Here is a 14185-nt window from a genome sequence, read left to right on the forward strand (position 1 = left end):
CACATAATTAGGGTTCCTCCTAAAGCATTTAAACTTCCAAACCCTAATCATGTATCTCATTATGACAAATGGATCAGAAAATCTGGAACGCTACAGTGCTATGGAGCTCAAAATGCTGATATCCTGTTTTGAACTTCGAGGGTAAAGAATAAGATAATTATAGCATATGGATGTACTTTAAAGGTTCGTCTGCATGTGTCCCTATTTGGCCACATGCCAAATCTGAACAAAAGTACATTGTTAAAGGCAACCATAAATATTACAGTTAGCACAGACTAAGGCAATGAAAATCTTTTTTTTTTTTTTTGTAAAAAAAATTAAGGTGCAAAGAGAATTTTCTTTCCTGTTTTAATGGGTGCCAAATACTGATTAACAGTGCCAAGGAAAAGTAGTTTTACTTAAAAGGAAAGACTATTAAAATCTAGAAATACCTGAATTGGATCTTTGATATCCAGATTTTTCCTGATTACCTGCAAAAGGAGTTGGGGGTGGATAGTTGGCTTCTGTAAGTTTACTGATGTCTGACGGTGGTGTTGGTGGTGGCGGTGGTAGCAAAGTGCTGTTAGGGCTACTAATGTCTCCTTCAGCCACAAGAGTCAAGTCTGCCACATTCTCATCATCTACCATCTGTATGCCTTCAGCTTGTAATTCTCTCGACTGCCTTTTCCATATTGCTGCATTGTTTTCCTGTGCATGCGGAATTGGAGACAACGCACTATTAAAAGGAACACTGAAAGTCTTCTGACTGTGGAGTGCTGTCAAAGCAGATTTATGTTTATTTTCTGAGTAACCCATTTTCTTAACTGAAATTTCATTAAAGTTTTGTACAGACTCCTGTTTTCCGGTTGGTGATGTACATCCATCCTTGCCATCATTTTTTGAAACTCGCTTGTGGAGGCCTTTAGGGCCTGCAGGAGTAGATGAGGATGGTTCTGGTCCGGTGGGTGGTAATCGAAGAAAGTCAGGAAGAATAAGGTCTTCTTTCCTTAGCAGTCCACGTTGGTCATCTGCTCTGTTACTTTGAGCTTTGGATATGAGTTCAAAAAATTCTATTGGGGAAAAACCCAAAATTGACAAGGTTTTGTCAGAAAGTGCAATGCCATTAAAACGTAAATTTTCAGCACATTTATTTTCCATGAAGATCTTCAATTCTTTCAATGCTGCCTTGAAATAAGATCCCATGTTAATTAGGAACTTTTTCAATTGCAGCAATGTTCTCTAGCATCACTATAATTAAGACCATCAGGACTGCTATTGTAAGAGTTTTGCAGTTTAGAACAGCTGCAGTTCACTGAGCCTTGAACACATCTTCTATTTTATGCAGTTAATAAATCTCTCCACACACAGAGAATTTTTTAATTCTTTATACAAAACAAGGCTCTGGTCTTATTGACAATGGGTGCACATTTTTATATTCTGGATGGTTTTTACCCATCTTAACTCAAAAATAGCCATGCCATTTGAAAGTTCAAAGATTCAGAATGTTGCAAACTTCCTTGTTATATTGACTTTCTCTCAGTTTAATAATATTTTATCACAGTTTAAATTCAACTCATGGTGTACTTTTAATCCAGGAAGTTATCATCACAGGGCATGATCAGATGATGATTTAAGTAACCCCATTTCACTTTGCGCCATAGTGAATCAGTAGCATGTAGGTTGTCAATAACCATCAAAGTAGCCATTACCAAAAGCAATGGGGCAGCTTTTTTACAGAGTTTTTAACACAATTAGAAGCGATTTTCTGATCATGTCCTTAATGATGTCCAACGGTTTAGTATGTTTCTATATATAAATAACACCCAGAGTAAATCATCACTGTTCTAGAAAGTCTCAAAACTTGGCAACAAGAAACTTCTCAATCATAAGTCAAGAATTATACCACTCCTCAAAAAAGAAGCATTGCAACATTAAACAAACTCTTTGGTACAAAACGTATAAATATAAAAATATGTAATTCTCATTATAGGGTCTCTGCACGTCCTACTTTTTCAAGAAGAGAGCACTGAAACTACAGAATATTAAAGATGCTTAAAAAGGCCATCTCCAACAGATGAATAAAAATCAATAGTTTCATCGCAGCTTATAAACACTGTGAAGCAAAATCCATCACAAAGTAAAGCACAGAATGTGAATATCAGTTTTAACTTAGCATACTATGAAGTCATACACTTGCATTTGTATGACCTTATTCCTAATCCTCTATTTATATTTGTCAGGCTTCGCAACATATTTGTAAAAACAAATTTTTAACATGCTTTGTCAAATGCCATAAAATCTGAACATAGCCAAGATGGAAGCTTCAAAACGCTTCTTATTGCCAAAGTTTTGCAAAATGGCGGTATGCATATTAAAACATGCAACACTTCTAATATGTCATACAAAAATGTTCATTTCTGAAATCTCAAACTTCATAGAACAGTTGTTGGTTTTTTTTCATTAAAAAACGATCTACAACATTTGGTACGTATTTTCCAAACTTGGACAAATTTCACAAAATTCAAAAATAAAATGTGAAAGCCTCGAATTCTGAAGTTTTCAAATTATGTTAATGATTTACTCAGCCCTAGGAAGAAAAATGAAAATATTAAAATATGGAAAACAAGTTAACAAAATAGTAAGCAACAGAAAATAATTTAAAATGCACTAATATTTTGAAATAACACTTACATTAACAAACATCTATTCTGCAATAAACATGTTAGCCACAGCATTTTTTCAATTCCAGTCAGTGGACATTTATTCACAGATGAACATCCATTTGCTGTATAACCATGCATAACCATGTTTTGGATATGCATACTAGGTAACATCAGCAGTAAATTTTAATCTGTGGGTAAAATATGTCCTCTGATTTTTTTCTACTTGGAGAAAATAGGGAGGAACGTGTAGGGCTGCCAAGATAGATAATTGCTTCAGCTAATGCCCTAGGGCAGAGGGTGGTATGTCAAGATTTCTACTGCTAAGTCCTTTTTATTCCTTTCTCCCATGGACATCTTTCCATAAGAAAGCAAATTGAGCTTTTTCCTCATTATGTCACCAAAACTATTAAGATGCAATTGAAGGTAAAAATAGGACTCAGCATATCCAAGATTACCAAAACCCTCTTCGCTTATTTCTACTTCTAACCACATTTTCCAAACACTTCCTGAATGTAAACTAAACTTTTACTCTTGCCCATCACAGCTCCTCCACAGTCATCAGACCATACTGCCCTGACTGTTACAGACTTTAGCAGAAAATTTTCAAAAATTCTTACCTGAGTAAGTTAGGGTCTACACCACTGTGCAGAATGCCTTTCAGTGAGTTGAAGACTCTTACATAAAGGTGAACAGAAAGGCAAGCTTCTACACAGCTTGCAAAGGGTATCGAATGGGATATTCAACTGCAATTGAGTAACTTACTCCTTTTTGTTTTACCGAAATTAGGTAGCTTTCACTTTTGAAAACCTCACTAGGCACCTACACCTATCTTAAGGTATGCTTAAAATTTTACCTTCAGCTTCAAGAACTTTACAATTCAAACACAGTATCGAACAAAAATGTAAGGATCATGACTATGATTTTTACAATGCAGTATTAGACACACAGTACCTTTTCCTACACAGATAAAAAATTCTCATTTTTCTAAGACTACTTATGTTAATACGTAAACTATAAAGTTCACATACCCTCTGCTTCATCCAAATTTATTTTCTGACATTTTTTTTTCCCAATCTTTGCAATAGAGTCTTCTCTCTTTGACAGCCGGACTTCCCTAGCATTTTTTCCATTTTCGCCTTTCATTTTGATAGAATTAGACTTTCCTAGTGTTCTTCCCTCTCCCTGCATTAGAAGGAAAGTTAAGGTACTACTTATATTTAGGCTATATCATTGTGTACATAATATGGTCTAAGTGAATAAAAAGTTATTTTGAAAACACATTTCTCTAACACCACCACACCAAATGTCTTAGTTTAACCTTGATTATTGCAAAGAACATTTGCCATAGTAGTTCCCAAAAATGTATAAACAAATATAATATTGTTTACTCTGAGGAATTCACATTACAGAAAGGGCCTTTGAGTTTCAGAGTAAGTCAATCATTTTCAAATATAGATAAGCCAATGAGACACAAAAAACAAAGACAACACAGTGAAAGAGCTATTTGATTCATCATGAAGACAAAGTTCTCACAAATAAATGCTGTTGACAGCAGAAAAACATCGGATGAATTATAGCTATACTCAATCTAGTTACGTAATTTGGCTGATTCAAAGTCATGGATGAATGCAGCTCTCAGTATAGAATTCCAAAAGGAAACAAAAGATGATCTAAGGGACAAAAATCATTGCAGAAGACTTACAGTAGATACTTGATTTCTTGAAGTAGTTACAGTTGCACTCTGTTTTACTGATGCACCCTTTTGTTTATCTGTAAACACTGAACATAAACATACCTTATATAACTATGAATTTATGATTTCCCAAAGATGTAATATTTAAGTGACAATGATGCACAAAACAGATTTTTTGCTTTAAAGTTTCTCAAAGATGTACTCAGAAAACAAAGAGCACAATTGATAGCCCTGATACTTTTCGGTCAAAACCTGCCTGAATCTCCCTCTAATATTCAAATTTTCCCAATACTGGCAAGACTTTAAACATTTAAAGTTTAAAGATGCTGAAGTTTCATGTAAGTTCTTCTAAATTTACAGTTGATTTAGATGAAATAGCTTTTAAAAATCTCAGGTAGTAACTCAGTTTGTACATCTCTAATTTTGAATTTAAACAAAAATAAAAAGAATTAGTCAGAAAAGACCTTGCAAGGTCATGTTGAATCTTTTCCAACCTGTTCCATGCATCAATTGTTTTCTAGACATTGCCATATCCTCCTTGTCTACACTTAAATAACTAAATGGCTCCTTCAAATTACAACCGCCTACAACAAATATACTAACTGAAGACGAAGCTGCAAATACAGAATCATGGCCCTTTTTCACTGGTATATTGCCATAGAATCAGCCTACTGCTAGGATGATGCTCTATGATTTAGGCTTTTCTAGCAGCTGGCAGCACATAGGATTACAGTTTTACTTGTAGCCCTTAAACTAATTATCTGTGAGAGTATTTAGATTGATATCTTTTTTCATAATGACAATCGGTTCTGTTTCCTAGAAAAATGACAAATCTGATCTCCTCAATAAATACCCCCATCTTTATTCTCCTAGTTCTTTCTCAAAGAGGATCTCTGCTCTAAGTCAATTTAATTTAACCACATCTAATTTCATTTGTAAAACTAAGTGTTCTATATCTATAAAAAGGTCTCCTAATGAAACCAAACCTTTACTCTCAAGGCTGTTTACATTAGTGCGTTAATTGTGCCAAAAGAATGCCAGCTATTCAGTTGTTCAACTTCTATTTTTCACTTACTTTGTCCAGAGAAATGACAAATTATATTCTTTTTAGTTTTATCTCTAGAAATCACCACTTAAAAGTGGAGATGTATACTCTGCTGCTTTCTCATGTCAAAGAAGGGGGTTATCACAGCAGTATATACAGCTGCTGCACAAACTGCATCTGTTTTATTATACAGAATGTTGTTTGTGAATTAATTGCCAAATTCACGGAAGTTATTTGGCATTTTAGTCTCATTATTATTACTAGGCACTACGTCCCTAAACGTCCATGTGGATCTACAGCCAAGTGCAAGTAAAATATTCAAATATTACTTGTGCAAAATTTCTTACAGCAACAGTAAAGTATTTGCTATCAACAGATAAATTTAATCTTCAATCTTTAGAAACTGCACTCCTTTTTAGTTAAAAAGAATATATGCTACATCTGACACACCTAAATTTAATCTCATTTACCTCACATTTGCGCCAACCGACAAAACTAACCAAAGTCAGGGTTTATGAAACTGACCTGACATCATAAAAGCTTATATGCCAACTTACCTCTACCCTTTGTTGGCTCTTTTTCATCTAGAACAACCCGCTGACCATCCAGATTAGATATAGGGACACCAAGATCAAGTGGTTCCTGCTCACCATTCTAAAGTCAGATCACAGTTTGTATATAATAGAGAAAAAGCTGTATTCAGAACAAATTTATGCAGTCTGACACTTTTTGAAAGAGAATTAGCAAAGCATTTTTATGTTTCAGTGCAACCTCAATGTACCTTTCTTTTACCATTCTAAAAATATTTATTCCATTTGTATAAAACTACCATGATTACAATAAGTGTAACCCATTTACATGAGGAGAATGGTATTTGGGGAAAAGAAGACAAGGAGAAAAAAATATCATCCGATTTGCAAGCATGCACAAACACTCTAGGGCCATTGGTGTATACGGTCACAAAATCATATTTTTCAGAGGCAGTTTGAGATTATTTTATATTCTAAATTGGTTGTATTTTATTAGTTTTGTAATTTTATTAAATGAAGTTATCTTTATAGCAACATGTTTTTCATTTATTTTGAAAACATAGACTACTTCAGCCAAGACAGTATACATTCTAGAAATACCACAAAAGTAACTTTCTATTCCTTGATATTCCATCATAATAGAATAAAGAAAATGCTAGCCAAGTGTTTAGTAGTAGAGAAGTTGAGTCAGACTGCTTCCGCAGAAGTTTTCTGTGAGAGGATTTGAGGCAACTTTCCTGATTTCCAGGATAATGGAACAACAGCTTTAGCTAATCTCAATCCAATTTCCCTGCTCATAGTGGAAAAATTGAGCTCTGGAAGAAGCTACGTTGAGGCTCTACTATTTACGATGTTGGATTTATTCTGAAGGAGAATATAAAACAGACGCAGACTAAAGCTTTGAGGTAGTTACTATTAAGCATAATGGTTACAAATACTATGCATTTTCATCTCAACATGTAGTTATAAATACAGATTTTAATGCCTAATTATAAGGATAGGGATAATTTCGGGGATTATCATATGATCTTCTCCAGACAAAAAATACTGCAGCTTGAATTACATCAAAAGATACTTACTAGTCTTGCCACAAGTTCATTAAGATTTAAACCATATTTTGCAACCACAGGCCTTAAGACCTCTGTTACTGGTTTGGTGGGTTTAGCCTTCAAACCAACCGATCGATTGATTGGAACAAGATCCAGCCTGAAACATATCAATTGTAACATTAAGTATGAAAAATTCCAGTAAAACAAAATGCACAAAACATATAAAATTGAATCTACAGCAAAGTTTTACTAGTTTACAGCTAGTGACCCTGAAACTTCACTAGCACAAATCTACCCTAACTTGAAGGTATAAAGCACTTCTAATACACATAAAAATTCCACTGTTTCACTGGCCAGAGCTGAGTGAATGCATGAGCCAACCCAATCGCATGGTGATCCTCAGACCAATGAGATACCATAGAACTTCCATCTTCACAGTGAGACTGCTTTGACCATTCTAGTCCAGGAGTGCTTCCAAAGTGACTCCATGCCTGTACTATAGCCTTGAAGGCAAGAAAAATATTTCTTCCCACTTCCACAAGAGAGGCTCACAATGTCTTGTTCGACTACTTGAGATGGGCTTGGACAGGAATTTTTATTTTTAAGCATAGGAATAAATACAGCAGAATTCCAGATGATGCCAATTTCTCGATAGATGCTACCATATCACAAAAAATTGCTGTGAAAAAAACTTAATTACAAAAGCTGTAAAAGAAATTCAGTTGGAATTTAAAGGATAAAGACAGCCCTCTTCAGATTCTATTATGCAATGTTATAACATTTCATCAAAATAGCAAAAAAAAAAAAAAGAAAGAAGAAATGTTTTTTAAAACCCAAACAACTATTCCATTTATGTCTATTTCCCTGCACAGAACTGTGCCTAGTTTGTTTGTTGCCCTGATTCCTCCATAACAGCCACATTTGGCTATAATGGCACTATAGTATGAAAACACAGGCAGGCTCATTACTTACAAAACTACCAGAATAAATATAAATCATCAGAAGAAATTAAAATTATTAGTGACTTTGTCAGTCACGATTATGTAAACCCCATCTTTTCTCTCACGCAATTACCCAAATACAAGATGTTTAGTTTTACTGACTTTCACTTCCACAAGAAACCTAAATAACTGAAACTTTGTCTTTCACATTTTCTTTGAATACAACAGCTACTAAATGGAAGTATCAGTTTTAATCATTAACTGGTAATTGACATAGAAGTGGCAGACATTCAGGTAACCAAGTATATCCACATAGTATTTGTCTTATGTCTGAAAATATTCCAAATATTTGAGTATTTTTGCTCACAGTGTCTACCCACAGAAGGAGATAATCTAGAACATTTCTACATTTTAATTAACACAGAAGTAACATATGGCACTGCCCACTTAAAGTCCGTTTTTAATTTGGAAACTCAACAAACTCACACCTAATAAAAGACTGCTCTATCTCAATTTTGAAATAGAATATGCTATATCATATTCATTAATCTGAAGTACCCTTAAATAGAAACTAGCCCTATTTCCTAAAGAAAAGTAATATAAAGCCAAAATGAAGAATGCCTGACAAAATACATTTTATTCACTTCAAAACCACATTCAATAATGTAACAGAAACATTCTACTTAACGACTTTTTCCTGAAACAATTATTTCAGGAGTTTTATAGCACTAGTTTGGATTTTTAGAATTTAAGAACATGATAACATTTTCTGGAATTTAGGAAAAAAATAGAAATATTATTTTGAAAAAAGTGCATACTATAAAATAACATTACATAATACTAAATATATAATGTATTGAATTATATTATACCCATATTAATATTATATCATTCAGGGTTATAAATTTATACACAGATTAATTTATATTTAAACAATTAGTCTTATTGTAATCTGCCAGTTAGGCACATAATTACAGATGTAACTGAATGGAAACATGTAATCAATAAATATATCCCTTTCATCTTAAAGGCCTATTTTTTTTAATTGTTGCATTTAGGATTAGACTGGGAGATTTGCAGTTCAATTTCCTTCTCATTCTTGTGCTGCTTCAGCCTACTAAGTGTGTCTCTTCCCCATGTGGAAGGTCCCTCTGGGCCTGCAGATCTGTCCTATCCTGTGCTTCTTCACATCTGCTTCAACTTGAGCTGTTAGACATCATAATAATATTTAAATATCCCTAAAGTGGAACACTGACATCAAAATCCCACTCATATCCAAGACAGCAATCCAGAAAGCTTCCTCTTGCAGCACTTAAAACTCACCAGGTGCTGCTCTACTCAGTTTGAAACATGCTTGTAGGTCCACATTTCTCCCACCAATCCTTACCCTGGTTGCCCTCATCTGAATCACCTTTTAGAGGTGCCCTAATCTCACCATCACCTGTAGAGGAAGCACTTCGCAGCTGGCTCCAAATCTAAGGGATATCAGTGCCTAAACACAGGCAGGGTATCTAACTTAGGCACTTGTGTAACTCAGAGAGTCCCCATGATAAATGCGAATCTCTTGCATTAGTGTTATTGCAATCTAAAGTAAAAATGGACTTTTCCTTTAATAGAAACTCAAACTGTGAGTTAACTGTAGGACATGGGAGTCAATAATTTTCAGTCACAAACATTAGGTCACCTTCCTTCTTCAGATGTGACTCTGCATGATACTAAGGCCTATTTCTTCTAATGTACAATGAATGGGAACCTTAGATCCCCTAATGCTGGATTCTGGATTACAAACTAAGATGTTGCATTGCACGGCTAACTGTATTTTTTACTGGATTCAGATAAATTCTTTTCTGCATTATCTATTGTTTTGCTGCACAGGTAACTGACAATATACTTTAGCGCAGTTACAGAGAGTAAAATGGAAAGTGGGGTGGAAAATACCAGAGGAAGAGAATATTTTTGACTCTTACCGAAATAAAGTGCGTTTTTCTAAACGTAGGTCCCGAGACTCCAGGATGCTACTGTCTTGGTGCAATACCAGTGGCTACAGAGCACATGTCAGAAACAAAAGAAGAGAGAACAAATTAATTTTAAAATACATAAAATGGAACAGCTGAGTGGTTAAAAGACAATTCAGATAAGTCAGAAAATTACTAATATAGGTTGTATGCATTCTAGCGGATATTCATTTACAATATACAACATGATTAAAGTGTATTTTATTTTGGCTAGGTGTGAGACAATGACCAAACTTCAACTTCCACTGCAGCAGCTATTCAGGAACTCAGTGTTTTAAAACAAGCCTGGGTCCTTTAACTTAAGTAAATCATTACATAGAATGATGCATTATAAAATATGGCAAGTTAACAGTCTTTAAAAGATTTAAAAGAACAGGCACATAACTATGCACATTGTTTGATTTTTGTCATTGTAATCATCTAGATTGGTCATAAGCACAATTTTAAGACAATAAATGTTTCACATCCACAGCTTCTCTTTGAATTGGATATGCTTCTGATGGAGTAAGAGACGTCACCCTCCCATCAATGTAGACTGCTGTCTTGGAAATTTTCCTCAATATTAAAACATGTACCTTAATTTTAGCATGAATTCATCTCATTCACCCCTGAAAAACTGAATGTCATTAAGTTCCTTTACTTCGATGAAGTACCATCTACTACAACACATTTGTTTTCTTTGTGGATACTTGCAATCAACTACAAGCTAACCAGTCCCCCAGACAAACTACACGGACTAGAGCCCTAAATTAACTTCTAATAATAAGGAAATCCTTGTCATGAGCTCTCTTCTGCTTTCTGTAATGCAGATACTACAATCACAGTACTTCACCAGTTCTAGTTTCACTAAAATTCTTCAGTTAACTAGCATTGCCAATATAAAGCTACAGGCAGAACTAGGAGATATGTATCACTATTAAGAGAACAGAATTCCTTATTAGTAAAATATGAAAATGCTTTAAAAAAAGCACAGGAATATGCAATACCTTATCACCTCCAACTAAAAAAAGGTCCACTGCAGCTATGTTAATGCCATGTTTCTCACAGAGCCCAGATAGCACCTCTTTGATAGAGAATCCAGATTTAACAGCCATTTTGCTGGATGAACCATCTGGAAGGTTTATACAGCAGTATTTGGGGGACTTCTCTTTATCTGGTAGAAATGCAGGTAATCTTGAGGCTTCAGACTTGACAAGAAAAAGAAAGAAAAGTCAGTGCCCAATGGGAAAATTAGGAATATGCATAAACTTTCAGAGTCTGTACAAATCAAACCAAGGCAAGAAGGATACTTTCTACCATGTTTACAGGTTAGAAATACTGCCAAATACCACAAATATCAGATAAATTTAAATCCTGAAAACAATCCATTTAGAAAAAGATAACAGCACTGCATAAATCTGAAAGTATTTCAAGAATAGATGAAGTTTTCAAGAATAGATTAAGTTTTCAACAGTATGTATGTAAAACAGGTTACAAGATTCTCAAACTATAGAACAGAGCTCCTAATCTAAAAGTGTAAGAATTAAATACAATCTTACTTAGCTTCCAAATACTTAAGTGTCTATACTCCATGACCTGCTGATGTAAAGATTGCCATTGGCACATTACAAACCAACGTTTAAGTGATGAGGAACACCTTTAAACATCAGGTTCCTCAAACAAAATTTCCTCTTCTTTTGACACAATCTGAATGCTACACATGCACATACACCACAGAGAAATTAAAATCTTAAAATTCACTTAATGACCACGCATTTTTTTAAGAGGTCAAAAAGTTCAATGTTATGGGTTAAGGCTAAAGGGCATAGCATTAACCTTTATTCTAAAGTAACACTAGAATAGTAATTCTACTATAAAATATCAAAAGTATCTTTGAAATTTTAACAAAAAGCTCACTTATAGCTTAAAAGGACACCACAAAAATACTGTTTTCAACAGTCTTTTAGGGTACTCATCGTGCTTTTTCTCTTGTCTTTAACTTGCTGCTTCTCATCCAAAACACAGTACCTTTCTGACTTAATCAGTTGGAGTAGGACTGAAAAAAGAGGTTGTTGCTTTAGGGACGCTTTGCATTTTCTCTTTTTTTTTAAGATAAGACTTTTCTGCAACAGAAATAGACATGACTTTGCCATGCTTGCTTCCCTGATCAATATTTGTAGCGTAGGCAAAATTACATACTTGCTACAATCTACTAGAGGGATATCAAAATCACAAAAAACTTTTTAAAATCTCCTTTTTTATATTCTTCCTCCATATACACATAGTTAAAATAAATTTAAAGTATTACATTTATGTTCTATTATTAATACTGCTTTAATTTTGCATTTCATTAGTTTTACACTGCAAAGGTAGAACTTGATGATTCGAAATCACAGTGTGAATATTTTCCTCCATGATATGAAAAAATCAGTTGTTTGCAATGAAATTCCCTACCTCTCTTTTCTCAGATTTCAGGAGCAGGGTTAAGTCATAATGACAAGAAGAAAAACTCACAACTTTAAAAGAAATGGAGAGGAAAGAAGCACAACAGACACTGGTAACACAGGAACCAACCTAACTCAACAACCTTTGCATACAGGTCAAGCACAGCAAAAGCTTTAACATGTGGTTATTCAGAACAGAATTTCAAAGCTCTGGTAGGTGGAAAAAGCTGTTTATAAGAGCTACAGTAGCTCCCTTTGAAAGGCAAACTTTTATTCTGCAAGTTCACTGGTGCCTGACGTTAAGACAGACAAGATGTAAAGAATATCTTACTGTTACAAGGACAAAACAAGAAGCAACATATGAACACAACCTCTATTACATTTCTAGTATTCTAAAACTGCTTAATATTACATCTTGCCCTTTCACTGTATCACGTAAAGACCCTTTCTCAAAATATTACTTCAAACTACTTGGAAAATTAGTAATTCAATGTTTTCACTGCTTCCCCACTTCTTCATAATTAAGAGCCGGCCATTACCAAGTCAAGACTAGCAGTTGATGACATGGAGCCTTGCGATTCCCGTCTGTATGACAATCCATTGGACTGAATAGAATCTGTTTGTGGAAACAAGCAGCAATCAGTAAAATAGCTTTCTGTATTATAAAAATAACAAAAATAAGCCATTTCAAGTATTTGCTCCTCTGGTCAGAAAAATAATTTTTTTCATTAAAGGAAAAAATAACAAATCTTCACACCATGCACTGAAGTACAGAAATCAAAGATATCTTGTGGGTCTGGGCCTTTGCTAGAAAATAGAGAAGAAGAAACCACAGTAACAATATGGTCCAAATTTGGTGTTCAGTGGAATTTCTCTATTATTTTTAACTCAGTGGAATGAGTTAATGCAAAACTCTCATCTCTCTTCTGAAGGCCATGTGTAGGTGCTCTCATAGGGGAACTCTTCCTTAAAGTCTCAAAAACCCTGAAGTAACCAAACAGCAGATTACAAGGGTTCTCACAACTCTGACTCTTCTTTTTACATTTTAGTCAGGAAAGGTGGAAACAGGTAGTGAGCGTGTTCAAAAGTGAACAAACCTGTGTGGTACTAATAAAAGAAAGAAAGGTAGGATAATGCAGATGGAGGACTTTTTAAATAGCTGTAACTATAGCACTATTTGCAAGTACAGCTCCTGAACTTCTCTGTGAAGAGTTGAAATTATCTTACTATAAAAATAGTAGCTCTCTGCTTGAAAAAGCAATTGTCAGGACACAGAAATGTAGAGTCTACTGGAAAGCAGAAAAAAAGTATTTTGGAAGTCAATAAAAACAAATTTAAATATTTTCATACTTTTATCTGTTTATTTGTACATCTGCTTCCACAAAACTTCCAGTGACACCAGCCCTGCGATGGCCTTCTGACTCGACAGTTTCTTTTCCCTCTGTCACACCCAAGGATGCACTTAGATGCAAATTAAACACGACGAGATCAGTTCATCTATTGCTGAAAAAACTTTGCAACAAATTGGAATGTGAATACTCACCATTTGGATAATCACCGTTTTCTTTTCTCTTCTGTGATTTTCCCAAACTCTTACTTCTTGACCATGAGAAAAATGTTCCCCTTTTTTTCTTCTCAGTGTCCTCCTCTCCTGACTCTTCATTTAAAGATCTTCCTGACTTTGATTTACCACTTAACTATCACCAAAACACAATGAAATCATTGGTTATAAGTATAATATCTACAACTGATCACAGTTATAAGTATAATCTCTAAAATAAACCTTCCCACAACAGGAGTGTGATGGTCAGGTTAGCTGTCTTCTTTACCCCACTCACAAGGGTAAA

General features: G+C 34.5%; 1 protein-coding gene across 3 annotated transcripts in view; it reads right to left on the reverse strand.

Moving 5' to 3' along the window:
* RGS12 (regulator of G protein signaling 12) overlaps positions 1 to 14185 on the reverse strand; it is an 80974-nt gene that overhangs the window by 11144 nt on the left and 55645 nt on the right. Inside the window, exons 8-16 of one of the 3 annotated variants that reach the window (XM_009953961.2) lie at positions 13882 to 14035; positions 12878 to 12954; positions 10902 to 11102; positions 9868 to 9941; positions 6990 to 7116; positions 5938 to 6034; positions 4345 to 4421; positions 3671 to 3824; positions 432 to 1049 (exon numbers count right to left, since the gene is read on the reverse strand). In XM_009953961.2, coding sequence (XP_009952263.2) covers positions 432 to 1049; positions 3671 to 3824; positions 4345 to 4421; positions 5938 to 6034; positions 6990 to 7116; positions 9868 to 9941; positions 10902 to 11102; positions 12878 to 12954; positions 13882 to 14035 — 1579 coding nt within the window. Of the gene's footprint in view, positions 1 to 414; positions 1050 to 3670; positions 3825 to 4344; positions 4422 to 5937; positions 6035 to 6989; positions 7117 to 9867; positions 9942 to 10901; positions 11103 to 12877; positions 12955 to 13881; positions 14036 to 14185 lie in introns of those variants that run through there. The other 2 variants (XM_086464019.1, XM_086464020.1) reach the window with 2 other exon arrangements.

This window comes from Leptosomus discolor, chromosome 4 (assembly GCF_034619465.1).
Source record: "Leptosomus discolor isolate bLepDis1 chromosome 4, bLepDis1.hap2, whole genome shotgun sequence".
Classification (NCBI taxonomy): Eukaryota; Metazoa; Chordata; class Aves; order Leptosomiformes; family Leptosomidae; genus Leptosomus; species Leptosomus discolor.